The 17,168-nt window shown below is 38.9% G+C and overlaps 2 protein-coding genes across 2 annotated transcripts in view; both read right to left on the bottom strand.

Moving 5' to 3' along the window:
* The window catches only part of LOC6565840 (low-density lipoprotein receptor-related protein 2-like), a 129,280-nt gene extending 120,260 nt beyond the window's left edge, over positions 1–9,020 (bottom strand). The window contains 1 exon segment of the mRNA XM_001992680.2: positions 8,821–9,020. Coding sequence (XP_001992716.2) covers positions 8,821–8,938 — 118 coding nt within the window. The 5' untranslated portion in view covers positions 8,939–9,020.
* Positions 9,021–9,034: 14 nt separating this feature from the next.
* Positions 9,035–9,445, bottom strand: LOC116805649 (the record flags this gene model as incomplete). The annotated part of the gene is made up of 1 exon (XM_032738919.2): positions 9,035–9,445. A coding segment is annotated over exon 1 (207 nt), but the record flags the coding sequence as incomplete, so codon positions are not given.
* Positions 9,446–17,168: the final 7,723 nt, after the last annotated feature.

Here is a 17,168-nt window from a genome sequence, read left to right as displayed (position 1 = left end):
CCTCAGATTCTCTAACTTTAGAAATATTGGATTTTTTTAATTTAACTCGGTTTTATACCCAAATATAATTGAAATTGAAGGACACGTCTCCTTTGCCAAAGCCAGATTCACAGCCGATTGATTGGAGACCACTTTATCGTACAGTTTTTAAAGCCTTAAGTTGATTCATCGAGTAGACAAGTTAGAAATTGACATCCTTTTTGCCCAAATGCGGAATATTTAGTTGCTATTCAGTCGTGTTATATAATATAACATATAATTATATTATTTGAAAGTGGGGACTTGAATTTAGATGTCAGCTCAGTTACTCCCGTATACAAAGGCATAAAATATGGCTTTAACTGCCAAGCGTGCAATTAAATGGAAAACGGGAACAAGTTAAATATGCACACACATAAGCATCAATATTAAAAAGTGATTAATAGTCGTAGCTATTAAGGTTAGTTAGTCATGCAGAGACTGTGGCAAATTAGCACTTGTTCTTATTAATATTTATTGCTCAAGCGCAGATTTTTTTATGGCCAACTGTTATAAATTTTATCTTTATCTATACTATATATGTATATAGTTTCACACATCCTTGGGTTCAATTGAAATGTATGCACAAATATTGGGTCAACACTATTTTTTTATTCATAATACACTTGGACAGAAATACAAATTTAGCACATGGAAAAATCAATTGTCTATAACATTATATTTAATTTAACAATTTTGATTATTAAATTGCCATAAAAACAGGTTCGTACTCGTTTCATATTCAATGTGTTACACAAAAAAATAAAATATATAAAGTTGTATGAGTGTTGTTGAAAGTATATTCATTCATTTATAAAACAATTTGAGGGAATTCCCAAAATACCAACAGAAAAAGTAAGAATGCTGTTGTCGAGTCAGCTCGACTACGATATACCCTAAACGAAGCTGGCATCTTCAGCCCTATATGAGTGTATATTGTGTTACTAAGAAGCCTCTGACTTTTATTCTTATCGATATATATCGATATTTGGCAAATGGAATCACTCATCGTTCAAATGTAGAGAACTTGATCTGCACATGGTATACGAGAACTCATATTCCAAATTTGAGTTCTGCATTTTAATATACATATATGGACAGAAGGAAATGGCTATATCGAATCGCCTGTTGATCCCGATCGAGAATATATACATATTTATTTTATGGGGTCGGAGAGGATACTTCCTTCTGCCTGTTTGCTGTGCATTTGCACAAAACCATTAAACCACTATTTTGACACATTTGGAGTGGACAATAATTAATCAAAGAGAAACTGTGTATATTGCGTATATTGTCCTTAAAGCAGAGTATCTTTTAATCGCCAAGTGCTCTCGACTCGAGCATTCGTACTTGTTTCCCTTTGTGTGTGTGTGTGTGTTTGTGTGTGTGTCTCTTGCGGTGCACATGCACTGCGATTATTGTTGTTGTTTTTACTAGCTAACTGGCTGACTGGCTGGCTGGCTGGTTGGGTTGTCGCTGCTTGAAACGGTGATCGCCGGTGCCAGGCACCGAATGCTGAACGAGAAGCGAGCAACAACAACAATAACAGCAAAACAAAACGAAAAGCGGAAAAAAAACCCACACACACACACAGAAAACAGCAACAACTACAACGCGCACACAAAGAGGCAATAAAGCAACGCCGACAACACAACGAGAAAAATATTTTTTATCGCAAGCGACCGAGCAGTAACAACAACAACAACAATGAAACAAAATAAAGCAAGAAAATACCTTGGCGATCAAGCGAACACACAACAGCAACAACAACAACAACACTTGCACGAAACAGCGAAAGGAGGGAGCAAAGGAAAACCGAGAGGCGAATAGAACAAGAGAGAGGGAGAGAGAGAGATGGCAAGAGCAGAACATGTGACCAAGTCAACGTTTCAGTTTAGTCACAACAACGAACATCGACCGGTCGACCTGTGTACATATGTATGTATATACGTATGTGTGTATGCATATATTTATGTATGTATGTAAGATGTTATTACGGCCCCTCCCTTTCCCTCGCCCCCTCCCCCATAAGCAAGCCAACACACGTCAAACAAACAGATCATCAACGAACCGAATCCGTTGCCTACAAACAGCAGCGAGCAACAAACAAACAAACAATAATAACAATAACAGCAACCGGCCGGCACAGCAGAGCAGAAGCAGAAGCAGAAGCTGGTTCCTGGGTGGGGAGGTGGGGCGGGCGGTGCTAGCAGGGCAAAGTGGGTGCTGCTTGGCAGGCATCAAGGAGCCAGCGAAGCGCAAAGCGACGCGTCGCTGCTGACGTTAACAGTGATGTCAACAGCGATGGCAATGGCGACTGCGACTGCGACTGCGTGTGTGTTTGTGTGTATTTGTATGTGTGTGTGTGTGTGTGTGGAACTTGCTGCAAGCTGCTGCTGGAAAATGCAGTTAAAACTGGTTTCGGTCGCCTCATGCAATTTTTGCGATGCTGCTGACACACAGGTAATCTAATAGTTGTAGGCAACAGCCTGAGACTCTCAGCCACAGATTCTTTTTTTTGTTGTTTTTTTTTTTTTTTTTTGCAATCGCAATCAGCAACTGTAACAGCAACGGCAACGGCAATGGCAACAGCAACTGCAGCTAACCGTTTTCTTTGACTTTGGGTTTGTGTCTTTGATTTTTGCCTTATGCTTTTTTATTCGTGTCTTTTAGAATTTGAGCATTGAACATTTATGTGCAATTTGCGTCGCATGTATGTACATATATATATATGAATATATATATTTATGTGTGTGTGTGTGTGTAGCTTAAGTAGCCTGCAAAGACCGCAGCGAAAGTTACGCTCAAAGCTCTCATAAAAGTTGCTGCCTCGGTCAAAGTATTAGCAAAGTTATTTGCCCGCAACGGACAAACGAACGCAAATGCAGCAACGGCAACGGCAACAGCAACAGCAACAACAAAGCCAACACACACACACACACACACATGCACATACGCAGGCTGCAATTAACTTTGTGGTCAGCAGTCAAGCAACCGAAGCAACCCAAGCCACCCACTGCCTTTGTATCTGTGCTCCTCTCTACCCCCGCACGAGTGTCTACGACTGTGTGTGAGTGTGTGTGTGTGTATCTATGTGTGCGTGTGCTGAAGAAGTAGAAAATAAAGCTTTGAGCAATGGCGGTGGCTTTTGCTGATGCTGCTGCTGCGGTTTGGCGTTGCAATTGCAATGTTGCTGATGTTGCTAACGTTGGTGCCGCCGCTTCTGCTGCCATAGCGATTAAAGGCCAAAGCGACATGCGGCAGCAGACCAGCTGGTCATACAAGCATTACACTCAAAAAAATCGAAAATAAAAGCACACAAAACACAAATCGCAATAAGAAACACAAATCGAACTTTATTTTTGTAAATTTCTGTAAACAACAATCGCATCATAATTATTTTTACTTATTAAAAATAATTTCCCTTCTTGAATTTTAAATGCAATAAGGAAGATGGTTTGTCATTGGTTTTTTTCCAAGTGTATCACTATATAGTCGTATATACATTTATAGGCATATGCAAAAACTAGCTAAATTATGCTAAATTAGGTAGCAGGCAACGCCACATCGTCCCACCCAACCACCCAACCACCGCACCACCAACCCACCACCCACCACAATTGGTCTTCTTTGCAAGTAGCCATCAAAGCGTGTCGAACTTTCTTTAGTTTGAAGTGCTCCACTCAAAAGAAAAATAGTTTTACTTTGCTGCTCAAACCGGAAAATGAGTCATACTCAAATATGAATACTTATTTATCTATAATTTCCACAGTATATGTTGAAGTTTATTCTAAAACAATATGATTCACACAAATAGTTGAAGCATAGAATACATTTGAATATCTTTGATCAATCAGGTTTGAGCTTTGTGCACCGATAAACAACAGAAATGTTCTCGAACTTGACACAACTTGCAATTTATATTGCTCACATTAAATTGAGTGAAAATAGAGAACAATACTCAAAGAGTATAATCAAGATATGATATATGTATCAAGGTATATAAGGATGTTTCCCCTAAAATCGAGAATGTTTGTTGGATTTGAGACTGGTATTCAATTTGAAGACGGAATTAATTCAATTACTTAAGATTTCTATTTTATCAACTTCCTGATTGAATTCTTGAATTTTTTTGGAACAAATTTTTTAAATCATATTAAATAAGTTTCAAATAATGAAAATACAATTATGAAAATTATACAATTATTACAATTAAGTAGCAATTATACAATTATTACAATTAAGTAGCAATCGATAGTTGTTCTGCCTATTGATGTAAAAAAATGAATGTGTTTTTTGCAGAATACGAACAAGAAATTGTAAAATAAAACCGGTTGACTTAGCTAACATTTGTTTTAGTTAATAAACTGAATCATACAAATGATGAATGTACCAAATTCTATGGAATTAGTTTGTGAAATGGATTACATTTCTTCAGGCGTTGAAGTGGAAAATTGAAACGCTTAAAGGAAGTGATTGACAAGAATTTGGCAGTTGCAGTGATCTAATATATATTACATAAATGTATCTATGTATGCATGTATGTATTTATGTATGTATATATGTATGCATGTATGTATGTAGGTAAAGTATGATGAGGCAATATCATAAATAGTGAGGATAAAACCAGTTGCTGGCGCTGCTGCTGCTGCTGATGCTGTGGCTTGTTGTTGTAGGTTTGAATGGGTGTCAGTCTGCAACTCGCACATTGATATTGATGCGACCTGCAGTGATGCAGCAGCAGCCGCAGCAGCAGCAGCAGCAGCATCAACTGCATCAACTGCATCATCAACAGCAGCAGCAGCAGCAGCAGCAGCAGCAGCAGATAGTCAAAGGCATCGATTGCTGCAGCTGCATTCTCGACGTTGCCCCGTCTGTCATATTGAAACTGGAATTTGAATCCGGTTGCCAGACTGTCTCATCTGCTGCTGCTGCTGCTCTGTCTCTCTTTCTAACTCTCCACCACTGTCTATACCTCTCTCAATCTCTCCCTCTTCCTATCTCTCTCTCTCTCTCTCTCTCTCTCTCTTCATGTGTCTAGCAGTGATTTTTGTTGTTGTTGTTGTGTTGTTGTTTATTAAATGTCATTAAAGCCATTTCTTTTCTTTGCCTTTTGCTCTTTGGCGCCAGCCACCCATGCAACAGCCATGTGCAAGCTGGAGTAAGACGGATAGAGAGTGGGTATCGATGTGAGTGTCAGAGATAGAGATATAGCGATAGACGGGGACGGGGGGATATACATATATATAGAGTGCATAGTCAGGTCTGTTCAACACTCTGCTCAAATGTCAAAAGGTACAGCGGAGCTTTTTGCAAGAGGAGCACAATAATAACAGCATAGAGCGCAATCAGCAAATTGCATTAAATGACGTTGTGTTGTTATTTGATTGTTGCCAGAGCAGTAGCAGCAGCAGCAGCAACGGCAGCAGCAGCAGCAGCAGTAGCAGCAGCAGCAGCAGCAACATGAAGCACAAGGAAAAGGAAAACGTCGTCCAAATGGGGAAATGAGAAAAACTGCACACATTGGCTGGTTGTTTGTCACGCTGCTCTGTCACATGACTGACTGACTGACTGACTGACTGACTGATTAACTGATTGACTGACTGACTGACTGTATAGCGGACCCTTGCACTTGCACCAAACTCAGCTGGGCTCAAGCGATACATGTACGATTATGAAGAGAACTCAAATCAGGCGCTTACCGCTTGACTGTCTCACGTCTAAATGTGCTGTGAGTTTTGTACACAGTAAACAATTTGGAATAGTTTAGTTCCGATTGAATTAAAGCCAAATGGAAATTTATAAACAATTTTAAGTTTTAATTTGGTACGTGCCGTCTCCACTGCAGACCATGAATCTTTATTGATATTTCATGCAACAGCTGAAAACAATAACAACAAACAACAAGCAACAAACAACAAACAAACAACTGGCTGCGAAATACTCTGATTTTATTTATTTTTATCAATCGTTGAAGGAGGTTCCTGGTAAATTGAATTGCTGGAGATATGGGCTTTTCAGATTTTGTGGGCGTGGTCGGAAAATTGTTTTCCGCTTTTTTGGAGGGTGTAACTAACAACATACAGTGTCTCAGACCTCATTGCGACCAGTGTCGAGCAAAAAATGTAAAGTGCTATAAAGTTTAGACAAGGAAACAAACGCAAAATGTTTAAATGCCAATTTGTTTCATGTTGCTTAACGTTTGAAAAAGAAACTTTAGTTTTTATGAAAATATTAGTTAACTAATTAAAATTTGTCAAAAAGCTGAAAACAAATCCAAAATACATGGGGGAAACCTCAGTTTATTGGGATCATATATTCATGTTGGTGATGAATATATGCATATATAATCGGTCATTGGGATTTTTGAATAATAATGTATAATTACTTTATGGCAGGCAATTAACATATTAGCTAGACACTGGTCGAAATAAGGTGTGAGACACTGTACATTTCAGATCTGATGCATCAATTTTATAAATTGTCTGAGAGCGAGCCAAAAAGAAAGTTCAAATTGTGCTGGATATCGCTTATCAGAATTAAAATTGTCAATTAAAATGAAAATGAAAATGAAAATGAATTCGAAACGAATTTTATTCTGAAGACGTAAAGAATTACTTCAACTACTTATTCTGGCTTTGAAATATGAACTGTAAATGTTAAGTAAACTATTTGTTACTATATATAAATATTGAATTGATTTGAATATGCTTTGCAATGCTTTGTTTTTCACAGTGTATGCAGTATGCATAAGTGTGTGGCACAGTACAATCCACTGTTTTAAAGATCCACTTAAAGCAATTTGATCACTACTATGGCATTTTTACGCTACATGTGTCTCGCCATAAAGTTATTGCCCCTGACTGAATACCGACCTCCTCCTACTCCTCCTGCCCACCACGCCCCGTTGCAACCAACACCCCTGGAACGGCAGCGCCGGCATCAAGGGCGCGAACACACAAATCTGTGGCGCACATTAAACGTTTCACTTAATTAAAATCAACGGCAACTGCAACACGACGCCCCCGCATATTTCACATACATAAATATAAATGTATATATATATATATATATATGTATATCTGTATGTACATAAGTGTGCGTGGCAAGAAGAAGAGCAGCAACTATAGCTAAATGTAGTCGCCAGTCTGTTGTTCTCGCCAAGACGTGCCGAGAGCTCTCTATGTGACTAACGACTTGAAATTGCACTTATTAAGACTTCCTGATTCATAATTTCAGGCAGCAGCCAACAATGAAAACAACAATAACAACAATAACAACAATAACAACGCCAACAACAACAACAACAGCAGCCAAATACAAAACGACAAAAAAAAAAAAAGAAATAATAAAAATTATAAGGGAGAACCAAGGCGAAAACAAACTTGCCGCACTTTTGCCATCGAATCTTGTGAAGAACTCTTGCCGAGTGTGTGTGTGTGTGTGTGTTTGTGTGTGTGTGTGTACATGTGTGTGTGTGTGTGTTTGCGGGTGTTAGTCAACTTTTTTGTTTTGCTACTGATGCACTCTTGCCAGGCATAATCAATTTGCCATAAAACTTAAAGTTTATCTGATTTGTGGCGTGTATTTTTATCAACTAACTGACTAAATGACTGAAGAGAACTTAAGCTCCGTATTATTTTCCATGTGTTGCTGAGCAGATACTTCTGTCGAATGCTGCTCTTTACGGCTCTATTTTGAATATCATTACGAAAATAGTTTTACATGTATTTGCAATGAGTAGTTGGATTCATCCTTGTCAGTCTTGGGCTTTGTTCAAAATTGTGGCTTCTTCTATATCTCAACTTGGCTAATGATTTCCTTATATTCGATGCGAATACAAAGCGCAATGGCAGCCAGCCAGAGAATCAAAGATGCGGCGCCACTTAAAGCCACATAAATGTTGCAATTTTTTACAGTTTTCCATGCAGTCATTTTTGTGTATTCATATTTGTTGTCCCTTGTCTCCCATATGGTTATCTTCTTCTGCTTCTTCTTTCTGTTTTAAGTTTTTAAGCAAACTTTTTTGTGGCTCTCCTTGCGCCTTAAGACTCTACACACACAAGTGTATCAGTATGCATACACTCCTCGCCACTTGAATAGGTCACCTTGTGACCTCTATTTGCAATTGGTCATAGCTTGAAAGCAGACAGATAAAACGGCGACATTTTCTTTTATCTTATTCCTTATCAAAACTTATTGCGAAAAATTGGAGCTAGTTCTATTTATGAGCCTTACAATGGAAAAATTGTAGAAAATACGTGGCATATTCAGAGAAGCGTAAAAGTCTCAAAATAGCTTGAATCTCGATTAGGTATTATTATTTGCAAAAATTTGTTTGCTGGTTGCTTGGTTGACTTGACACACACTAAAGTTTTTTTTTTTTTGTTTTTAATCTGCTTTAAATTCTTAAATAAAGAAACAGAGCTTTTTAAAAAGTTGATTTCTTTTAAAAGGTCCCCTCCAAGTGGGGCAAAATGAATGCTTGGTTTGTGGTTAATCCGATTTGGTTTATATTTACTAATCTAGCATTAAGTTTTCCTTCCGGCTCAAATTCAAACAATTTAATATACTTTAATTAGAGACAAAGGCTAAGTTTTTGGCAAACTTGACGTAAGACAACAGTTTGATTGTTCTTTTCAACTCTCGAAGAATGTTTGTATAACAACATTTTCCGTTGGCACACGTAATGTATCCAAAAATTCGACTGATTTCAATTAGGTTAATTATGGTAAGCAAACCATGTCAATTTGCTATCAATGTTCAAGGCTAATTATCGATCTTACAAGTTGTGGAACGTACCTGTTGGACTCTGTCGAAGTCGCGCCTCGCCGAGCAGGGTTGCCGTTGCCGGGGTTAGGAAGCTGTCCAAGTTGTTGATGGCTACCATTGTCAGTAGGAGTACGAGGAGGGCGCTCATTTGTGGGCGAGGGCTGCTCCAATGATTGCTGTGTTGATGTTGTTCATCTTGATTTTGTTGTATTTGTTGTTTAACTGTTTTTCTTAGTGTTGTTCTTGTTGTTGTTGTTGATTTTGTTTTTGTCGCTGCCATTGCAGTTGTCGTTGTCGCTGATAGTGTTGTTGTTGCCGCTGTTGCGGCCGCTGGCAGCACTGTGGATGACAATAGTGGTGCAGGTGGTGGCGGCCATCGGGAACGCATCTTGGCATTGTTGGGTGGTTTGCGGCCGCATCCGAATCCAATGCCCACGGGCCTCGGATTCATTTTGGCGTTGTCTTTGGCCACTTGTCAGTTATTTGTTTCTTGTTTGCGCTCTCTTTTTAGTTTATTGTTGTCTTTTTATTTCTTATTTATTTGTTTTCTTTGTTTTGTGCTCTGTGGCAACTTTATGGCGCTTTTACACACTTTCCACGCTTCCAACGCTCAGCGGCGGCTGTGCTCCACTTCTTACAAATCGTTGCACTCTTTCTACATTTTCAAAAACAATACCAATTTCAGATTTTAATTTTGTAACACAGACCAATTATAGGCAAAAAAAAAAAAAAATACAAAAAAAAAAACAAATATGAAAAATTGACGTAGAAACAATTAACGATATTTAAACATTTGTTGGTATTATTTTGTTGTTGTTGTTTTTGTTTTCCAACGAAAATTGAATTGACGCAATTAAATTGGGTTTCTCCGTAACAGAAACAGATTCAGATATGAATATTTATGAAATCTTTGCACCGTTCTCCTTTTCCCAGTGCGATAATACGACTACATATTACTGTCAACAACTTGCTCTCTCTCCCAGTCTCTCTCTCTCTCTCTCTCTCTCTCTCTCTCTCGCTCTCCTATTGCCGGTCTCACTCTCGCTCTCAGAGTGGGTGTCTTTTTGGCTCGGTCGTCGCTTTTAACACTTTTTACAATAATTGAAAAACTTTTTGCCGTTTTATGTGAACTTTTGCCATCGCCTTTGCGGATGGCGACGTCGTCAACTTTTTTTTATCAGCATTCAAAAATTAAAATTAATATTGCACTTTATGTATGTGTATGTGTATGTGTCTGTGTACGTGTCTGTGTCTGTGTCTGTGTGGGTGACAGTGGAGAATCAACACACAAAAAAAAAGGATTATGCACTTTGTTGTTGTTGTTGTTGTGTTGCCATTCCAATTGAAGTTTGTCCACAATCCTGCAACGAGAAAGACAAAAAATACTTGGATTAATTAATGCCCAATTTAAACACAATTTGCTCATTACTCATCTTCAATTAAGAGACTTGCACACTTAAATGAAAGCTGTCTAATTCTAAGGGTGACTGATGTACATGCAGAGTATGTGGCAGTCGATCATTTGCCTAATTGACCGAGTACATCCAGAGTATATCAGAGAACAGCAGAGTTCAGTGTTCATTCTTGGCCATTATCGCAGCATTAGGCGTTACACAATGGCGAGTAATAAATGAGGTATTTATTTAACAAAAGCGGCCCGTTAACGAAATTACCGGATCCAAATTTGAGCGAAACGTAAACGCAACGTATAAATAAAAAGCAAAAATAACAAAAAAGCAAAAAAAAATATAGAACATTGTGAAGATTACATTAAATTAAAGCACAAATGAAATGCACGCAGCGGCTGCGACGCCGACAGCAGCAGAAGCAGAGGCAGAAGCAGAGGCAGAAGCAGAGGCAGAAGCAGCGAAAGCGAAAATCAAAATAATAATAATAATGTATTAAAAAAAATGAGCTACAATAAAATACAATGGCAGCAAAGATCATCCATAAGTGGCAGCATATGATGAGCGTGCCGGAGTGGAAAGGAGCCGAGGAGGAGGCCGAGTGCTGTGTGCTGTCTGCTGTGTGCTGCATGGGTGGCATTGGGCAGCCTTACTTCATATCCAAGTGGAAAATTAGCCCACAAAGAAGCCACCAAATAACAGCAGACTCTACGGCAAAAGGAGAGACGGCTAGTTGGAGAGAGGGAGAGCAGAGCAGTCGTAGAGTAGGAAAGGCGAGCGGCGAGCGGTGAACGGCGAACGGATGTCGAGCGGGCGGGGAGTGGCAGGCAGGCGGGCAAACCAACCGACAGACAGACAGACAGACAGACAAACGATGTCGTCGACGGCAGCCAGTCAACAAAAGAAATTGCTAATGTGCGCAAATAAAAATGGCACAAATATATATAGATATAGATATATATGTATATATATATATATATATGTACATATATATACACACACGCATGTATACCATCTCGCTCTCCATTACATTCACATAATTTCTAACTGTGTTTCTTTCTCTCTGTTTCTCTCACTGAACTTAAAAGACAATTGAAATTGAAAATCAGTGAAACCTGTTTTCACACACAAAAGTTCATCACACACGCAGCCATTAGCTTATAGATGCGGAAAAGAGGCAAGAGCGCAAGCAAAGAGGAAGAAAAACGTGCTGAAAAAAAATGGGGAAAACAAGCAAACGAACTGTAATGTAAAAAAAATACAACATACAACAGACAATAGACAAAACACACAAAGGCCCGTGGAGACATTGTCCCAAAAGATAGATGATGGACTTAAAGTCATGCTAACTTTAAGATTCAGCTCCAGCTCAAATATAATTTTTTTTTTTTTTTTTTTAGTATAAATTCTTTCCAGTTAGCTGAGGAGCTTGAAACTTTATGATATTCAGATATTTATCGCTTACGGAAACTAGCCGAAAATAAAAAAGTTTGTGTTTTATGCAAAGGATTTGTAAGATTTATTTGAAATTCAATCAAGTTTCTTGAACTTGAAATTCCTTATTTCTAGTTTTCTGCAGTTCAAATCAAATTGTGTGGAAATTGGAAATTGCTTTCGAGACAAAACTCAAATTTCCCCGATTCGAATAATAAATTACATTTATGGTTAAGATAAAATAGTTTTCGTGTTAAATTTGATTAACGCCTTCTGTTTCAATTAAAACAAAAATTTATCAAATTGATATAAATAATTGTTAATTTGAAACGAAAATAGTGAAAAGTTTTTCTGTTAAATGTTTAACCAGATATGTGGCTAGATATGATTTAAAGAATCAAATGAATGGCAAAAGTGTTGTGAATTATGCAATAAATGCGTTGCCAAGGAAACCGGCGTTGATTTCCCACAATTCCAAAATCCAGCGCCGAGCTTGAATTGGAAATTTTCAATTTAGGCCGAGTCATTACCGGTGCCCAGTGGAAAAAATGGCGGAATGACAGCCGCAAAGCAAACAAGAAACAACAAAAACAAAAAAAAAACCACCTCAACGGAAACGGGGATATGGGAAATATGCGAAAACATGGCAAAAGTGGCGAACGGAGGAGCACCTTGTTACGGCCCCTCAACGCACCTGTCCGTTTTCATTAAGGCCGCGAGCGTGGGTCGAGGAAATTGGTGGAGCCATTTTGGACGTCATCATAACTTGAAATTGAAATTGTGCAGCCGGTGGTGCGAGGGACTCATAGCAGGAGGGGAGTGTGGGCGGTTGTGTGTGTGTGTGTGTGTGTGTGTGGCCTGCGAGAGCCAATCATGCGCCCATCTCCATCGCCAGCCTTAGACATGACTGGGCCGCCCCTCGGCACCTTCAACTCCCCGAAAATCATTTTGAGCTGGATTTATTGCGCACCTCTCAAAGCCGCGCTAATGTGAGCGCTGAAAACCAACCACGGGGGATGAGGGTATTTGGGCATTTTTAAAGCTATGTGGTGTGCTTGGTGCTTGGTGGATAGCGAGGTGGTGCGGTTCTTTGGTGGTGGAAAGACAACACCCAAAGTGACGGCCAATTTGCCATGCAGCCGTTCACGGCATCAGGTGCGCATTATGTCAGAATGAAAATTATGATAAGAAAAAAATAAAAATAATATCATAAAATATACTTAAAAGTATGAAATTTGAATTTGCGGCGCCGCAATACGAAAAGTATTTTTAGGACACTTTTTTCGAGATTTTTTTATGTTTTTTTTTTTCGTTCTTTTAACGCTCAACGAAAAGTAACGAAATTTGAATAGGCTTTAGGCCCTTAGGCTGCAAGCTGGCATTTAAGCCTATGCAAACCAGTCGCAGACATAAACAGTGCACACGAAAATAATACTTACATATGTATATAGATCACATATCGCATATTGATTTCGATATTTACGAATAACAGGCCTGGTCAGATGTACACATGTATAATTTATTTAATTATAAAATGTATACAAAATATGCTCAGACATCCATAGGGATATAGACTAGCAGGCGAGAATGGGGGCGGAGAGGCCCCTAACCGGAACAGAACCGCTTTGTGGCATTGGCAAGACACACAATGCGGCAAAAACTAAGGAACGAATAGAGAAAGACCCCAAGTCTCAGACAAGACAAATGTCTCTGATGCGGTAAGTAACAGATATCAGGGAAGAATAGACTCAGAATACTTACCGGTCTCTTGGCATTGCATTGTAAACTCAGAAGTCATCTAACTAAACTAGCTATAGTCTGAATAGATTTTGGGATAATAAGATATAATCCTCAAGGCATGTCCTAAAATCCCCAATCAGACAACGACTCTTGCATTCGTGCTGCAATTAGGGTTGATGGAGGAGCTAAGCTCTGAGATGGGCCCACAACAAATCATAAAAGATAATCAAAAATGTATCATTTTCAATTGAATTAATGAGATTTTTTATCCTAATTTGCAACGGCTCTCTGGACAAAAACTGTTAAAGAATATCAGAATATAAATGTGTTTTTTTTATTGTTAATTTTTGTTTTTTTGTTTTTTTTTTGGCTACAACTTTATTTTAACCCATTTAATGTGCACATGGTGTGATAATAACTGCACATCAAACTGATTGCAGTTTTTGTGCTGTTTCGCATCCATTTGCTTTATCATATATAGTTATATATATATATATATATATATATATATATATATATATGTGACTGGCGTGTTGAGGTCGCGCTTAGTTTGACTCATCATTGCCAACGGCCAATGGGTTAGCTGGCCGACTAGTCAGCAAAATTTCTTTAGTTCGCCGTAAGTTCTGCTTCTTGTTTTGACCGGATTTGCTTTGCGGCTAACTTGGCTCGAATGCAAGCTGCGCCACATTTGCGTGTGACAAATTGTGCGACAAATTCAATGGCTTTGCGAAGAGAAATACCAACACCAAAATGAATAACACAACTAAATGTGCCCGACTAACAGTTACCCAGTACTACAAACACCAACAAAAATGTACGTTAATAGCATGGCACAACTTTGCCAACTGAGTTTTCCAGCATTTTGAATGTCTACAGGGTATACAAAAAAATAAGCAGGTAAGCTGACTTTTTGGAGGCGCCGCATTTAACTTGTACAACAAGAGTGTTTTGTGGCAACTTCATCTTTTTTTTTTTCTCTTTTCTGGCTCTCTTTGCTAGATGTCTTTTTGCGGCTCTTTGTGGCTTATTCTATGCTTAGCGCTATCCTTGTTTTTTTTTTTTATATTTTTTATTTTGTTTCTTTTAGTCACGACTTATTTCTATTCGGACACTTTGGTCTTTCTACTTAAGTATTTGCAGTGCGTCTCTCTCTGGCTATCTCTCGCTATCTCTCTCTATCATTTAGTATGAGTGTGTGTGTGTGTGTGTGTGTGTGTGTGTGTATGTGTGTGTGTGTGTGTGTGTGTGTGTGTGTGTTATTTGGGTTAAACACTCGCATCTTTGAATCGCAATCGCAGCAACAACAAATCGCAGTGCAAAATGAGGGCTACAAATGGTGTTAATGGGTGAAGTTTATATATTTTTTGCCTTGTGCTGCATATTTTTTTGTTATTTTTGTTGCTTTTTTTTTAGTTGTTGGTTGCTGCGTTTTGTGTAACCTTTGGAACTTCTGAAATTTCGGCCAAAGAGCGAGACGGCAATAGGCATGTGTGTATGCATCCATAGATGTACAAGTACATGTGGCATGTGGCATCGCATTTATGTACTACTAAGTCATGTAACAATAAGAAGCAGCAGCAATGTCAACAGCAACAGCAACAACAACAACAACAACAATATACAGTAAGAAGCACAGCCATCATAAATCAATTGGGTAACATTTTCATTTATTTATTTATTACATTTGCAAGAGCAGCAAATCACATTACAGGTAAATATCCAACCATTCTGTTGCTACGCAATTTACTACCCTATCCTGCAACAGCCACATACCCCCGCCGACACCCCCTCACCTACTCACCTGCTCAACCAGTCACCCACTCAGCGTCTCGCCACTCAGCAGCCAGCACTTGGCCCGGGGCAAGGCCAATTGAATACTGATATGGGTAACACGGAAATTTCGGTTACGGATACTGATACGGACTACGGACATGGATGGCTCTCAGGCTCTGGAATTCCAATGTTGTTCAGTTTGCTCAACTGTGCGACAATGGCAAACATTTTTATTGTATTTTATCGTGTTCTTTTGCCTTCTGTTGTTGTTTTATCGTGTTGTTGGTGTTGCTGTTGTTGCCGTTGTCGCTCTTGGTTGTTGCTTGTATTCGTTATAGGTGTTTGTGTGCCGCTTTACGGCTTTGAATTCAATTTTCAGGACTAAGTCCGCCAACAGCGCATAAATCCCTTTTTGCCTCTATGACACCGCCCCCAAATGGGGTATATCAGTTATTATAGCATTACAGAAAGCAATGCTTGAATAGTTTTTCTTCTATATTTTAAAAACAAAAAGTTAATAATAATATTTGCAAACAAAATGGTTGTATTTTTTTTTAAATATTTTAGATTAATCTGGAAACTGGGCTAACTTTGAGATAACAGTACGGGTATTTTGCAGTCTTCCACGGGATAAAACTTATCCATTTCGTCAGGTTGTGTGTGTATTAATATTGCCTTTGGAGTGTTACAAAAATGTTCGAGGCGAAATCTTCGATTTGCTCGACGCTGCTTGTTTGATTGTTGTTGCTGTTGTTGTTGTTGTTGATTGTCTTGTTGGTGTTGATGTTCTTATTGTTGTGCAGACATACAAACATGCAAAAAACCTTTTGGGGCTCTTCGGCACGATTATCCTTTTTTGTGCACTCAATTTGCTATGCTATGCTTGTGCCTGGGGTTGGTTCATCAGGTGCGCGAGATCCTTTGAACTATGCCCCCCACTCCACACACACACACACACACACACTTATTCAGCCATGTCCGACTGATGGACTAACTGACCGAGTGACGGCATTGACGGCTGCCAACCGGCTGGCAACCCTTTAAGCAGTGCCTGGCATCGAATGGCTTTGAGCGCGCCCTTCTTTGTTTTTTACACAGTTGCTGGTAACTCGAGCTCTATTCTCTCTCTCACTCTCTCTCTCTCGTTCTCATTCTCGCTTGGATTCGGAGTGTTGTATATATATATGTACATACATATATCGAATATACACACTTAGTATATGGCATATGTCATGTGATATGTGACGGCGGACTATAAATTAAAAGCCAGCAAAGGGAATGCACAGTGGTGGCAAGTGCGGGCTGTGGCGAGTGAGGGATGGGTGAAGGAAAAAGCATTTGATATGAAGCAGGAAATCGAAATAATAGATTCAAATGCCACAGCAGCCAGAGCGGGAGTTGTGGAAATCGTGCGGACATGGGGGAGGAGGGGAGGGGGGTGTTCGTCACTGGGGACCAGAGGCAGTGGGTCAGACCATTAATCACAATCAAATCAGTGGAACAGCAAGCAGATTAGTTGAGCCACGTACGGACCAACAAAATGGCAATAACAATAACAATAACAACAATAATCGTAATACTAATACTTATAATAATAATAATAATAGTTTAAATGGCGTTTTCTCTTTAACGCTCCAGCGAAATTTAAGCAGCAAATGCAAAAAAAAAAAACAAAAAAAACACAATATGAATCGCAATAGTTGCAAACGAGACTCGTTGAGCTTAAATTAATTTCACTTCGATATTTATTTTGTGGAGTTTTAGTCATAAAATGCAATTAAATGCCAATATTATCAACATTATACACACACACACACACACACACACACATACATCAAAGAACTTATTGCATTTTAGCCGTGTAAAAAATAATTTGAGAAATTAAATGATTTTAAACAATTAAAAATACGCCAGTCGAGAGTTTGGCAATGAGATACCCTGCACAGCTGTGCTGTTAACCAGTTCGAGGCATATTGCCAAATTTCTAGTCAGTTCAGTTGTGATTCACAAGTCCCAACTGTT

This window comes from Drosophila grimshawi, unplaced genomic scaffold, assembly GCF_018153295.1.
Source record: "Drosophila grimshawi isolate 15287-2541.00 unplaced genomic scaffold, ASM1815329v1 contig_848, whole genome shotgun sequence".
Classification (NCBI taxonomy): domain Eukaryota; kingdom Metazoa; phylum Arthropoda; class Insecta; order Diptera; family Drosophilidae; genus Drosophila; species Drosophila grimshawi.
This window is presented reverse-complemented; position numbering and strand designations above follow the sequence as displayed.